At 52.8% G+C, this 14184-nt stretch overlaps 5 protein-coding genes across 5 annotated transcripts; 2 read left to right on the top strand and 3 right to left on the bottom strand.

Annotated features, from left to right (window-relative positions):
- Positions 1-534: 534 nt before the first annotated feature.
- On the bottom strand, positions 535-2874 carry N656DRAFT_785515 (MFS general substrate transporter). The gene is made up of 3 exons (XM_064816407.1): positions 2673-2874; positions 2131-2601; positions 535-2071 (listed from the first exon to the last, which is right to left on the bottom strand). The coding sequence occupies exons 1-3, from the start codon at positions 2681-2683 to the stop codon at positions 934-936; spliced, it is 1620 nt and encodes a 539-aa protein (XP_064664794.1). The 5' UTR covers positions 2684-2874; the 3' UTR covers positions 535-933.
- A 387-nt stretch (positions 2875-3261) lies between these two features.
- Positions 3262-5509, top strand: N656DRAFT_785514 (uncharacterized protein). The gene is made up of 3 exons (XM_064816406.1): positions 3262-3953; positions 4027-4770; positions 4832-5509. Exons 1-3 carry the CDS (start codon positions 3758-3760, stop codon positions 5305-5307), a joined length of 1416 nt encoding a protein of 471 aa, XP_064664793.1. The 5' UTR covers positions 3262-3757; the 3' UTR covers positions 5308-5509.
- N656DRAFT_785512 (uncharacterized protein) lies at positions 5390-6682 on the bottom strand. The gene is made up of 3 exons (XM_064816405.1): positions 6457-6682; positions 5502-6381; positions 5390-5438 (listed from the first exon to the last, which is right to left on the bottom strand). Exon 2 carries the CDS (start codon positions 6350-6352, stop codon positions 5813-5815), a length of 540 nt encoding a protein of 179 aa, XP_064664792.1. The 5' UTR covers positions 6353-6381; positions 6457-6682; the 3' UTR covers positions 5390-5438; positions 5502-5812.
- Positions 6683-7050: 368 nt separating this feature from the next.
- N656DRAFT_793315 (uncharacterized protein) lies at positions 7051-7583 on the top strand (the record flags this gene model as incomplete). The annotated part of the gene is made up of 2 exons (XM_064817153.1): positions 7051-7212; positions 7296-7583. 2 exons carry the CDS (start codon positions 7051-7053, stop codon positions 7581-7583), a joined length of 450 nt encoding a protein of 149 aa, XP_064664791.1.
- A 3290-nt stretch (positions 7584-10873) lies between these two features.
- Positions 10874-13940, bottom strand: N656DRAFT_772724 (uncharacterized protein; the record flags this gene model as incomplete). Its single annotated transcript, XM_064813951.1, has 5 exons — positions 10874-11227; positions 11288-12342; positions 12392-12781; positions 12850-13748; positions 13834-13940. The coding sequence occupies 5 exons, from the start codon at positions 13938-13940 to the stop codon at positions 10874-10876; spliced, it is 2805 nt and encodes a 934-aa protein (XP_064664790.1).
- Between the last annotated feature and the right edge of the window lie 244 nt (positions 13941-14184).

Here is a 14184-nt window from a genome sequence, read left to right as displayed (position 1 = left end):
TGTGCCAACCTTTTGCTTGAGACTGTGCCGTCGGCATGCTTGTGATCAGTGTTGGATAACGCCGGGAATAAGCAGAAAGTTAGGTGCTGCATACAATAATGCTAGGTAGGGAGGTAGGTTGGCGAAACCCAACATAAGCGAACCAAATGGTTCCCGCTTCTTTGTTGACAGGATTTCCCGTCGAAACCTCAATTGCCAGCCAAGGTTCGGGAGTGATTCGCGGAACCGATGTCAGCTATCAGACGCATCTCGATTACCTGGAGACAGTTCCAATACCTTGATGTCGCTGGTACGTGGGTAGGAAATACACCTAAGCCACGGGCCGTACCGGGCTGCACGACATCTCTTGAGTCTTGATTCGGACTCTTCTTGAGTTGCGGTTAGGTGCCGCCCCCGCATGGTGCTGGCCTAGTCCCTTTCGTTTGGCGCTTTAATCGGGTGTAAGTGTTACTCACGTTACTGTAACGAATGATCTGCGTACGCACGGCCGAAAGTGAAGATCTTGGTACCTAGACAACAACTTGGATTGATTCTGTGATGATGGAGGAAAGCAACTGTGGCGTTGCTTGATAGGTATCTAGCTTTTAAGGTGTGCTAACCGCTTGTGGAAGTGGGCTGCCTGGCACTGGCACCTGCCAATTGTAACACTTAGTGTACAGTGGGCACTGAGCACTGGGCAGGCAGGTGCCAGGCAGCCCACTTCCACAAATCGGCTTAGCGCATTTTAGCAGAGGGAGATCGCAAACGCCACAACCTACGTTGCGGTTCCTTTCCTCCAGCTATCGCAGAACCATTCAATTCACATCAGGCTTCAAGACGCGAGACTAAGGCCAGGTATATGGTGTTTCCCTGTAATGGGGAAGTACTAGGAACTCAGTGATATTGGGTTTTGCTCTTCTAACCTCGGCAAGAGCTTCTTTACCAGTACTTTGACTAGGCAGCCTTCGACTCCTTCTCTCCTTCCTTCACGATTGCAGCGTTCTTCGTCGCGTCATCCTTATTGGCCGAGTTGTCTTCCAGGCCGTACTCGGTTTCCAATTCCTCACGCAGCGGGACATCTTTGACCACGAAGCAAAGGAGGAAACCCAACAGCGCGAAGCCCATGGCCACCTGCCAGCAGCGCTTCAGCGCCTGGACGTATATGGCCGTAATGGTCGTCCGCATCTCGGGGCTCCAGTCCTGCGCGGCCGTGCCGCCGCCAATGGACGCCAGCTCGTACGCACCACCATTGAGCAGCGACTGCAACACTGTCGCATCCGAAATCTGCGCAAGTGCCAGCTCGTTCACGCGCGCGTTGAAGATGGCCGCGGGGATGGCCGCGCCCCAGACGTAGCCAAAACTGCGTACAAAGCCCCAGGCGGCCGTGGAGATGGCCTGGTCGACCTCTTCCAGCGGCGCCTGCACCGCCGGCCACGTCGTCGTGGTAAGCACCCCGAGCCCCGCCGAACAGATGCACTCTACGCCGGCCCAGTAGGCCGTCGAGGTGTTTTCATCCAGCCGCGAGAAAAGCCCGTACGTGAGCGCCAGGAGAGCCGTGCCGACGAAGAAAAAGGGTCGGTACCGGCCGTACTTGGTGGTGCCGACGCCGGCCAGGATGGCAAAGGGCATGGCGACGAAGGGAATGGGGAGGAGGTTGACGCCGGACTGCGTGGGCCCTGTCGCGAGCACGCCCTGGAAGTACACAGGGAGGAAGTAGACGGTGAAGTTGGTGAGCAAGGCGTGGAGCGAGGCGATGCCGAAGGCGCCCAGCGAGGTACGGTTGGAGAACAGCCTCAGCGGCATGGTGGGCTCTGGGATCAGCGTGGTTGATTCGATGCAGAGGAAGGCGCCGATGCCGACGAGCCCAAGAATCAGCGGCACCAGCGTCTGGTACGATGACCACTCGTACACGGTACCGCCCCATGTTAGGGCTATCAAAACGGCTACGACCGAGGCAACGAGGAGAGCATTTCCGCCGAGATCAACACGCTTGATCTTATTGAGAACGGCATCCTGCCTGTGCCGTGTTCGTAAGAAGATCCAAAGCGTCACAAGTGCAACCGCGGAGACGGGGAGGTTGAGGTAAAAGACCCTTCGAAGGCGCGGTTAATATCAAGGCAAGGTAGGTAGTTGGAGGCAAACGATACTCACCAACGCCAAGTGGCGTACTGGGCAAACAGGCCACCAATGACGGGACCGAGACATGCAGCGATGGTATACGCGAGCAAGACAATACTCATGTATTGGGGTCGCTGCCGAAGAGGCACCAGATCGGCGACGTTGATCTCGATCAAGATGCTTATGGCTCCGCTCCCGATCCCCTGGATTGCGCGGCCGGCGATAACAGTACCAAGATTCGGGCCCGCTCCGCACACGGCAGAGCCGATGGCAAAGAGAAGCGTGGCCAGGATGGTCATGCTCCGTCGGCCAAACACATTTGCCGCCTGGCCGAATAGGGGCTGGAAGGCCGTCATGGTGATGAAGTAGGCGTTGGCAATCCATATCCAGCCAGCCGATTTTCCGACGTCTTTAAGGATGGACGGCATTGCCGTGGACACAACCGTCGTGTCCAAAGCCGCCAGTATTGAGATCAACTGCATGGAAACGATGATTCCCTGCCCATGGTGGCATGTCTTGTCAGCGGTGACACTGCACCTCATGCCGCCGCATCAGATGGTATCCTAAGCGTACCCAGAATCTCCATGTTTTCTGTATTGGCTTTTTCTCTGGGATCCCGCTTTCCTGTGCCTCTGGACCAGAAGAAGGGCCGTCGTCGATGGGCGGGTGCCCTGGGCTGCTGGCTTCGGGGGGCTCGAGTTGCGGCATGGCTCCTGAGATGGAGCCTAGTACCTTAGGGTAAGGTAGGTAGAGGGCGGGGAACGGATAAACGTTCGACTGTAGGGTTCTGTGTTAGCGCCGCAACATTGCAAGTTGATGGTGGCTTACAACAGGATATGTAAGGTAGGTACTAAGGTAGCAGAGGAATGGGGGAAGGGGTTGCTCTATGTAAACCGCTTTCTGGACTTCGCCTGCAGTCCAATCACCTTTTCAGGTTGCTGAGGAGCCGAAAGCTGCCGACGGCCCGCCCTACCCTGTGCAACCTGGAAGGGTACCAACTGCATGAATATTCCTCCGGTGATTTCAATTCCCGCGCTGGGCCGCCACCAGCAACTTGAGCCGGCATTGGCTTGCATCGGTATGGTGCCCACCCTGATACTCACTTAATATCTAGTCTTACCTTCCGAGAGCATGGTATATCACTCCCTTCGGCGCATCCTTACACAGAGCTGACGAAAGCTTGCAAGGCTGACACTGCGTATAACCTTTCCAGTCAACACAGGCGCGGGGCTTCATGGGACCCGTCACGGATAAGCACAATATAGGTACCTTTAGGTAGGTAGCAAGATAGGGACAGGACCAGTCTGTATTGCTACCCCGTGCCACAGTGCCACTTATGTGGCAGTTGGAACTTTGGAGCCAACGACCGGATATAAGTGGCCTGTCACATACAGGAGGTCGCACAGCCAATGGAACGGTCACGAAGCCTTACGCGCTGGGCATCACGGGCCGTTGGGGGCCGTTTGGATGACGATAACATGCACTGGCTGGGAGGCGAACATCATTAAGGTACCTGCCTTATTTGTGCAACGAACTCTCCCGTGGATTCGGCCTTGTTATGTACTTGTACTAGTATATGTCAACATCACTTATAACGTCGAATACGCCGGCAAATACCTAAGTACCTAAGGTAGACGGCGATCCGATTCGCGCCGTCCTCATGGCTTTCGATGCCACAAAGAACGCTCTTCCCCTCCGTCAAACCTGCAACCGATGCCGTGACCTAAAGGTTCGTTGTCAAGGCCGGCGCAGTTCCCGCGTAGGGGGCGAACTTGGTCTCGACAATGATGCTGCCACAGTTACCATCTCACCCTGCTTGAGATGCGCACGAGCTGGAGCTGTTTGTGAGTATGCTTGTAAGTTGTTACCTGCTCCAATATGAATTGCAAGCGTGAATATCACAGACCGATATCCTAACCATTTCTCCAGCAAGACAGCCCAGCGGCCGGCCACGCACTAGTAACAAGGTACGACGGAACACAAGTTCGTCATCTTCACCAGAAGTACCAATGCGAGATTGTTCTGTTTCGGACCAAACTCAGCCCATTGGACCCCTTGCCTGGGTTTTCTCGCCTCAGGGGCAATGGTCTGAGGCGCTCTCCGACCAGGGTCTGGACGGATTTTCAGCCCTACTGGAAGAGCACCGTGTATCAATTCCGGAATTCATGCTCGGCCATGACGATTCGGAGCAATCTCCAGATGACATACCGACTCCTCCTCCACCAAACCCAACGTCTCTGGTTTTGCCGGTTTCTGAAGCATCCGTGATCCTGGAGGAACCTCTACGGCAACATGAAGAGTGGCTCCATTCAGAGCCCGACATGGCGGTCTTTGAAGAAATGAAGCAGCTTATGGAGCTCAATCGGCGCATATACGAGGTTAAGGCACGGGCGGGCACGGCACCACCAACGCCAGGTCTTTGCGACGACATAACCAGCATCACACGTTCTTTGCTAAGGAAAATGGAACAGGCTGGGCAGGGGTCTAGGGGACATCGCTGCGACAAGCATCCCTTATTCCCACAATTCTCCCCCGGGGGGCTTGCAGGCCTTCAGACCAAGCGGCTGGACGCTCAAATTCGCCGCCAGGCCATCGACCTCTCCATGTATCCGGAGGACAACTATGATGTAGGATGCGGCGGCGTCGACGCCAGCATCTTCCTCTACATATATGGTAAGGAGCCGTCTTTCCAGGGGTCCTCATGTCAGGGGGTTGCACTTACAAAAGCAATTAGCCTGCTATCAGCGCATCTTTGACCTGTTCAAGCACGTGTGCCTCTCGATTCATACGCATATTGAGGAAGCCACGGTGGCGCAATCCTCATCCACTGCGCAGATCGTCATGGGCACCGAACTGATCAGTCATTTGAGCGGGCGGCTTACACGCGGGTTACACCAACTGACATCGAAATTGACTTCTGGTGCCTCTTCATCTTCTCCATCGGGCTCTTCTACGAGGACGACGCAGTCTCCGGTATTCAACAACACTACAGTCACGGGCTCCAGCATATGGCCGGCTGCACAGGGCGGCAACAGCTCGGTTACTTGTCAGGACAGACCATTGGGCGGCCATAGAAATCGAGCTGGACACAGGAGTTCGTGTCATCAGGAAGTCGTAGCCATTGTAGATGTTATGGCTCAACGACAGGCAGCATTACAGGAGCATATTATGGCCATAAAACAATCCATTCAAGAATCTGATAGCATCTGATCTGACGTCAGGGGCGTTGATTATCGGTGTACCTAGGATCTATTTGTACATACTACATGATGAGCCTCTGCATAGGTACCTTAGCTTACACAACGCAGCTGGTACACTGAATATCGCTAGCCACTACGAACCTAGGCGGGTTATTATCACTCAGCTTGTAACTCGAAGTCAATACTGTCACTATACACACCTACTTGTTTGCATCAGTGGCTAAAACGGCGGCAAATTCAGCACATCGTGTTTTGTCCAGGGGTAAAAAGCGCGGGACATGGAGCCAAACAGGATCTTCATTCTTCGGTCTTAAGTTGGCTTTCCTTCCAGGTCCAAAAGCTGCAACCCTTTATGTAGCTGCTATTTGGATGAGCGCTTTCAAACCGCTTCCTCTCTTTCAGAAGTCGCTTCCTCTTCTAAGTACTAGGTAAGGTAGTGCTTGAGGTGCACCTCTCATGTTATGATAGTTAAGGTACCGCTGATACTACCATGACGCAGAACTTCCCAGTCACCCTCAAGACATAACGCACAAGAATGCAATGAAATAGCATACCCAGGACGGAAAATCCGCAACCAGCCCTCTAATGGCATTGATTTTCAGCCACTTTGCCATGGCCGCCGTGTTATCAGCCTTGGGATCATCGTCCACGCCCTTGTCCTGTCCCACAAGATTGAGACAGGCCATGGCGGCAGGGCCAAAGGGGAAGTGCAGCACACTCAGCACCATCCCCGCGGTATAGAAGGCAGCGGCCGCGCGGGCCCGGGGCGCGGCGTCGCCGGCGAAGCTCAGGGACCCGTCGTCCTGCCGGGCAAGGTTGGCGGCCGCGGTGGCGATGCTGAGCGGGTAACTGAGGAAGATGAAGGGCAGGCCGCGCCGGACAAAGGTGTTATGTGCCGGCAGAATGCGGTTCGCGTGCCGGCGGAGCTCGGTCGCGGGGGCAGAGGGCCCCGTGTGCACCAGCGGCCGGATAAAGGTGTCCTCGGAAAAGGTGAAGGTGATGTAACTGGTTGCCGACAACAGCGGCGCGACACGGAGAAGGGCGAGGCCGGCCATGAGGGTTGTTTCGTTCCAGTAAATTCAGTCTATCCTACTGCATTAGCAGGTATTCTTGTTTTGCTTTTGTGTTGTGTTTTCGTGTTTGTCCTCCCCGGACTTGCCTTTCCCCTCCTTGCCCCTAATTCCGCGTACCATCTGTCTTGATGCAGATCGCTGTTGGTTGCTTCAGCCTTCCGAGATGTAGGTCGCTTAACTTGCATGCGCTTCTTGTTGGTGCCAAATGCGGAATGTGTTACTAGTAGGTGACACTGCGGCTGCATGGAATATAATATCACCCAACAATGAATGACACATGCTCACCGCGCCGCTTCCTTGCACGCCGCTGAGGTAACGGGAGAGGCAGGGAATCTTTAGGCTACATGTAGCCGACGGGCTGTTGGGCGGTTCGGGCGAACGTCTGGTCAGCCTGCTGGCTGCAGGTGAGGTGGTTTAGCAAACATACCGACTGGAATTCCGTGTCGGTAGATTCCATGCTGTATGCATGCCGTCGTATCCGTTTGTCCAAGTGCACCTAACTTGTATTGCTTACCTGGACCGTTGTCACCACATATACACGGACTTGATTCAATTCGACCGAGCCTCATTTCTTCTTACACCTTTTCCCCGGCACGGTAGACAACCTCACCACCCAGACACTACTAGACTTTCTGGGCCTCCAACCAACCTTGAACTTTGCCAAGGACCCAACATTCGACATGGCTGAGCAGCAACAGCAGATGCCGATGCTCAAAATCTCAATGCTCCACCATCGGGACAGGTCCAAAGATGAGGAGACCTGGATGAAATGGTACCTCGAGGAGCAGATTCCACGCTTCATTGCCGTGGTCCATAAGCATGGAATTGAACGTTGTGAACTTGTAAGCACACTCCCACCCCTATCCAGTCTCTGACTCTCCTTGCATGTGGCTATGCTCGAGACCGTATGATAACACAAGAAAAGTACTTGACACCAGACCCGTTCAAGGAGAAGTTCCAGGCCGACCTGGATACATTCAAGGGGGGCCGCGACGCGGGATGGAAGATGGCGTCGTACGACGCGGCCACAATCTATTGGGTGTCAGACCCGCAGAAGCTCCGCAACTTGGTCAGCGACCCGGAGTATCAAAAAATCATTGAGTTTGAGAAGGGCTGGATCGACCAAAACAGAGTCGACGTGCAAGCCGGTACGCAATACACGTTCATCGAGAACGGCAGCATAGTCAACACCGTCACAAAGGCGTACGACTAGGTCCGATGGACTGCCCGAGAGCGAAGCGGGGGATCCGTCCAACAAGCGGCGTGGATACATGTAAGGTAGTCGTGGGTCAGCCACGAGGTTGTGGCGAACATGTTGCAAAAGAATTGAAACATGAACATTACTCCGCTAAGCCTCGTTAACTTCGGCATCATTGGGTCCCTGAAATTACCCACTTCCTCTCAACCGATAGTATGGGTTCACTCAGCTCAAGCTAAGTGTACCTTAGGTACTTAGTAACTCAACCACCATTCGGGTGTTTGGATACCTACCCGTACCTGACCTAAGGTCTGGTACATAGCCCTGTGTTCCCAGCGGCTGGCTTTTCCTTAGCAATTAGCAACGTGAAAGTGTACAGAGCCTGAGGTTGGTTTGAGCATGATACTCTATGAAGTTCTGTGCCCCTGAACCTAGGTACCTACCTGCTGCTTTGGGGGGATAGGTACTTAGCAAGTACTCGTAGTATAAGATACACTGGGCCTAAAGCTCGACAGTATACAGTCGGATCGATTGTTATTCACTTCGGTTTATTTTACTCCTTAGATCTTGGTAGTAATATAGACCACCTGCTAGCTTCCAAATTTACCCACCTTCTAGGACCTTGCAAAAGTTGCATGCTTGGGTAATAAGTGAAAGCAGTAGTAATGTGAGCGTTCTATGAGTCCCCTAATAGGTCCTAGTAGTTGGGTCATGCAGAAGATGTCATAGGAGTAAACACAATACTGTACCCGTACTACGTACTGCTAGGTACCTTAGGCTATTGGTACTACTGGTCTTTTTAAAGCAGCAGAAAAGACAATGCACCACGCCGCTATGGCTCCAACGTGACATGAGGTACAAAAGGTGAAGGGTCAAGGCTGCCAAAGACACCCTCCCTATCACCCCAAACCCATTCCACTGTTCTTAGGTACCTTATCCATCAGCTACGTGCCCCTGGTTGTTTAAGCCCTTGCCCCTTTTCATGCCTCACACCAGGAGAGTTCCGCATTCTTGCTTTCCCCTGGTTGCCATTCAACTTGTCGCCTATAGAAGCATGCCCCGGAGTTTCAGCTACAATGTTGGCTGACAGCCTCGCGGCCATCTTAGGTCCGACTATGTGTCCCCTGGGGCCGGGGCCGGAACTGACTGGTAGCAATTTTGGACACAGTACAGACAGATCGCGCAGCGAACATAGAGTCTTGATCCACAGTGGCCTCGACAAATCTGGCAATTGCAATGGTAAATTCTTCTCGACTTTTCGCAAACGGGCGGCGATGTCCGGCGTTCCTGGCAGCTCGATCGACTGTTCGACATGATGGATATTCTAGGTAGTAGGTACTGCTTGAAATTTCTTCGTCTCGGGTCTTGGTGTAGAGAAGAAGGTCACCGTTGAATATCTAGAGCTTTCAAATTCGCAGTTGAAGACTTAAAAGACTTTAAGATTTCTCAATCTGGAGGACACGACGGGTTGCAAGAGATGTCCGGTCGTAGGGTAAGGTGGAGATGCTTTATATCCGGTCTATAGACATCTACCGTGACCTTAATCTTGACATCAATGACAACAACTGTCCTGCCAGCGATGTGGTCAGCTATAGCCCGAGTAGTATGAGTCAAGCAGGTGAGCTGTCAGGTATCAGACCAAAAGGGGAGGCAGAAACTTTAAATTCAGCACAGCCGTAAGGTAAGTACGTGCCACGGTGTTGATAAGTTGGACTTCATGTTAGGATGCCTGCCCTTTTGCTCCAAATGTGTCCGCGGACTACGGATGTGGTTACTACTAGCATCTATTCAGTTCACACTCTACAGTAAGTACGGAGGAAAATTCAGGTATATGTCAGTCTCATTCCTTACGCTAAGCTCTCATTCTCGAGGCCATCCTAAAGTATAGCCTGTGTTGACTGCAGTGCAGAAGCATGCCTCGGTGACACCCGGGTGCCTGCCTGACTGCCTCATCAGAACTTCATATAGCAGTCTCTGAGGCAGAACTTGCAGATGGTATAATCACGCGCAAGTCTGGTCGGGCAGTGGCCTTGGCAGAACCGGCATTGGCATCGGTAAACCCTTTGCGTTTTGTCGCTCGGGGGTGGCAAGGCCGAGTGTTCCTGGCTATCCGACATTGTCGGCTTAGGTATTTGGTGTTGTTCAGGTACAAAAGGTACCTGGGGTGGTTTTGATCCTGGAAGAGTTGGCGCTCAATGACAATAACTCGCAACTTGTTGTTTTTTTGCCTGCCAGGCTCCAAGTCACGATGGGATTGAAGAGAGGTCTGATCTGGTTCTAGGAGACGGTGAAGGTGCTTTTTTTATGCCACCAAATATAATGCCATCTACCTGAATTGTCTTCAGGAACAACTAGCCTGCCAACAATAACGTCAGTTAGTACTGGTTAAATAGGTACCTATGTCAATAGGGTGGTCTCAAATTCTCAGTCAAACAGCTAAGTTGCCATGAGCTCGCATGCCCGCCCTTCTGCTACTAGCACTCGATTTAGTTTCACGCAATCGAGTCACTCTTAATGGTGTCACGTACGAGTTTAGATTGGACTGGATCTGTCAGTCGCCCCCCTGACAACGCCTTTTCAAACCCACTGGCACTTCCTTAAGTCAAGTCACAAAATACCTGAGGTTATGGAACAGGCAGATAAATACATATTGTCCGTGTTACGTAACTTATTCCTCCCGTGGATCATCCTATTTCTGCCATGTTTCAACCGTACGAGCGCACGATATACTGCTGTTTCTCTCGGTGTGGACGGACTGCCCTTTATGGACGCCTCAGCCCTGCACCTCGTCCTTCCTCGCGGCAAAGACTTTGGATGATCTTCATGCGGCCATTGATGTCTTTGCCAGAAGGACTGCCACCTTGATCCCGGAAGTCCGGAGGGACACTGAGATGTGTTAGGTGTGATAGGGCGTTATGATTTAGTCACAGATGCAGTGAGATGCCAATTGCCAGAAAGTTGAACTGCTTAGCATCAGATATCTACTACTAGTACATGCATTTCATCATTCCATCTTTATATTCATTCCTCTCGCTGTTCTAATACTTCATTATGCCATCGCGTTTTAGAAACCCCCTGTATGGTATACAAGATAGCAGGTACTAATAATCCGCCTACTCCTGAAATAGACCGCAACATGCAAGCTGCGGATGGGACATGTCCCAGATATGGTGTCCTGTTAAACCGGCGCCCTCTCAACGCCTTCAAACCATGCAAAGCCCTCGGCTTCAAAAACGCTGACCCGCCGAACGGAATGGGAGCTAACCTTAATACAACTCTAGACGCCAAAACAAGCCATCTGCAAATTACTCGATCCTTAGGAATGTGGCTAGAGTCTGCTCTAGCTTTGCGAATGATAACGGCTTCGCAAGGAAATCGTCGGCTCCAGCACTCTTGAACTGGGCTCTTGATTCTGTGCTCACCACCGCCGTCAAGGCAATGATCGGATGCCGCTTAGATAGTTTGCCGCTGTTTTCCAGAAGGCGAATCTCCTGTGTCGCAGATACGCCGTCTTTCACGGGCATTGAGTGATCCATGAGGATCAAGTCGATGATTGCGTCATGTTTCATGACCTGTTCGATGGCCTGATCGCCGTCGTTGGCGAGCAAAACTGAGTATCCCAGAGAGGAGAGCATCTTGATACATAGCTTTTGGTTGACCTGGAACCCTCGTGTCAGCGTGCTATCATTCTGTCAATTTTGTTGAGGGGTCACACTCACCGCATTATCTTCAACCAGGAGGATGTTGACGGTCCCAGGTGTAACGCTCTCCTCTTCGGGACGCAGTTTCTGCCAACCGTTCCTTACTTCAATCTTGGGGTTGGCCTCCACCGGTGGGGGGTTCTTAATAGCAGCGGCGGCTTGAGAAGCTATAGCAATACGCTTGTAGAAGGTATGCCATATTAGAGGCTTTGGAAGCGGAACAAAATGTGGCGCCGAGAGTACGCCAGGAAGCTGCTGCAGCGACTCCTGGTGCTCAAACGGCACGAACGTTGTGAGGTGCTCTTGGCTCAGCAAGTGCCGTAAACATTCGGTATTCTCTGACAGGTATCGAAAGTCGGCCCATGCATATTTGATTTGGTAATTCGCCAACTCGGAGTAGTGGTGAACGACAACTGTTTCGTAGCCGAAAAGCTGCCACGCTATCTTCAGTCCCTCCAATAAGCGCGGAGGTGGAGAAAACAGCGCGACGGTGCTCGGCTCCATGTTGTGTCGTGACGCAGGCTGGGGTGCTGGTGACATCTGCACTGGTATCCGGATCGTGAAAGTGGTCCCTGTTTCGTTAGGACTGAATCCATCGTCCACGTGCCGGCTCTCCACGGAGATATCGCCTTGCATCTTTTTCAAGAGTTGCCTGACGATGCTGAGACCAAGACCGGTCCCTCTCTGTGTTCCCCGAGTCTTCGCCTGCGTAAATGGTTCGAAGAGCCGGGGAACAAACGACGATGGAATGCCGGCACCCGAGTCCCGTACTTTAGCGATCAGGTCACCGTCCTCCATCTCCAAGCTCAGCATAACGAATCCGTTGCTGGTGAACTTGAGAGCGTTCGAAAGCAGGTTCACTAAAATCCGCTGAATATACGCCTCGTCGAGCAGGAGGGACTCCGGAACACTCGGTTCCACTACAGCCAGGACCTCGACATCATTTTGTTCGTCTTGATGCGGTAAAAGGACGAGGATGGACTCGAAAACTGATCGCATATCTGACGGGGCCAAGCGGCAGGACGCATCTCGGTCGCTCTCGAGTTTCGACCAGTCCAGGACGTTGTTTGTGACTAGATAGGGTTAGAGGAGTGAGTAACCTGACGATGGAGGTCGGCTTACTGAGAGATAGTGTTTTGGTTGCATTCTGAATCGACATCACAAGCTGACGCGCATCGTCACTCAGATTGGCTTTCGATAACAGATCGCTGTAGCCTTGCAGATGATGAAGAGGCGTCCGAATCTCGTGAGAAGCGGACGCGATGAAATTACTCCTCGCCGCTGCCGCTAACTCGGCGTTCTCCTTTTGCGCCAGCGCCCGCCATAGCTTTCGCCGTGTCAAAACGATTTCTGCAAGTTTGTTGCGCGAGACGGTTGCATTATGCGCGAGCAGACCATTAGCCAGAGTGCAAGTCAGGATAGCGACGGTGCAGACAGCAATTGGAAGCTGTAGAGGATATCCTCCGACTTGAGCAGCCGGAAGCCGGGACCAGAAAGTGGTTGCTCGTAATCCTAACGTCGTCAGTCAGTATGGCAAAGGGCACCTAGCGGTAACCAAGTAAGGATCGCAAAGGTCTCACCTGTGAAATGCATGGCAGCTATGCCCGAAGCAGCAATCGCGGAGAATAACACCTGTTGACTGAGATGGGGTTCGATGGTGGTCATGTAGATGTATCCCGCGATACATACTACCCAAGAAATGATAGCGGAAGCGATAACCAGTGCCGGGTTGAAGGTTAGTCGGCCTTCCGGGATGTTCATGGCCATCAAGCCTCCGTAATGCATGCACGTCAGTGAAAGTGACCAGACAAGGCCCATCACTACAGCTTTCCAGGACATGCCACTCAAGATGCCGTAATATGTCGCGACGAAAGCGTTCTGTGTTGGGGCAGCCCCGTGGTCGGCCATACTTTTGAGGTCCAGCTGACTTGATCCGATTCTCAACTCGGACTGTGATCCGGCGCCTCGGGGTTCGCTTGACGAATTATCCACCGAAAGTGAGGGATCTGAGGCACGACGAGGAAGGTTTGATATGCCCGAGGAAATGACTGTCGGTAACGCCTCAGCTCGCTGTGGAAGGGCATCGATGCGGCCGATTTCAATATCCCCTTCCCCGCTTATACGACTGTTGGTTGAGTCGTCCCCTAAAAGGGGCATCGAAGAGTCCCCATCTGGTAGATTCACCCCGTCCGTCACGATGGGATGTAATTTGCGCTGGTTGGCGGCATTTCGCCGCTTGTCGGCCTTGTAGCGCTTCCATAGCAGTTCGGCTCCAAGTGCGGCGAAGGTGAATGTGACAGCAAGAACCGCGCTGAGGACGGTAGCGCCGATATCCAACCCAATGGGCAAGTCTAGCTTGCAAGACAGCATGCCCACAAAATGCAGACTCCATGAAGCGCAGAAACCGAACGTCAGACTGATAATGGCGATCCATGTGAGGACGGTGAGGAAGTTCGACGATAGCTGCGCTTGGATCATGCTATATCATAGCGTTGACTTTGATCAGTATGGCACTGAACCGCGCGATATTGGGAATTGGACAGGCGGTAAGAGTAGGAACTTACAGCTGGGTCGACGTAAAGGTGCCGAGGAACGAGACAAAGAAGGCAGCGACAATGAGCCACCAATCAAACTCCTTTTCGAGCCGTCGATAGCCATCTGAAGCATCCATCCTGGCGCGTCGTTGCCGGCTTGATGGAAGGCCACGGAGACAGGCAACAGGCGCTACCAGCTACCTGGCACTCGGAAAGGCGCCTCCGTACCGCGCAAGCGTGGAATTGCGTTCCGACAGGGCCAAATTCGATGTCGGCAGTAAAATAGGCGAGATTGTAGACCGTCTCATGGTACTCTAGATGTAGCACATGATGTTGACGAAGTTGCGGTCGGCGGAATTGTCAGGTGGTGTTTTAGCTCAG

This window comes from Canariomyces notabilis, assembly GCF_033297395.1.
Source record: "Canariomyces notabilis strain CBS 508.74 unplaced genomic scaffold N656scaffold_47, whole genome shotgun sequence".
Taxonomy (NCBI): Eukaryota; Fungi; Ascomycota; class Sordariomycetes; order Sordariales; family Chaetomiaceae; genus Canariomyces; species Canariomyces notabilis.
Note: the sequence above shows the minus strand (reverse complement) of the source record. Positions and strands in the feature narration are given on the sequence as shown.

Bases quoted from the DNA above. Each gene is read 5' to 3' on its own strand.
- N656DRAFT_785515 (XM_064816407.1), bottom strand. The intron at 2,072-2,130 runs GTGAGTATCGTT...GCGCCTTCGAAG, and splicing joins CAGTACGCCACTTGGCGTTG to GGTCTTTTACCTCAACCTCC.
- N656DRAFT_785514 (XM_064816406.1), top strand. From the start codon at position 3,758: ATGGCTTTCGATGCCACAAAGAACGCTCTTCCCCTCCGTCAAACCTGC. The intron at 3,954-4,026 runs GTAAGTTGTTAC...CCATTTCTCCAG, and splicing joins AGCTGTTTGTGAGTATGCTT to CAAGACAGCCCAGCGGCCGG. The intron at 4,771-4,831 runs GTAAGGAGCCGT...AAAAGCAATTAG, and splicing joins CATCTTCCTCTACATATATG to CCTGCTATCAGCGCATCTTT.
- N656DRAFT_785512 (XM_064816405.1), bottom strand. From the start codon at position 6,352: ATGGCCGGCCTCGCCCTTCTCCGTGTCGCGCCGCTGTTGTCGGCAACC.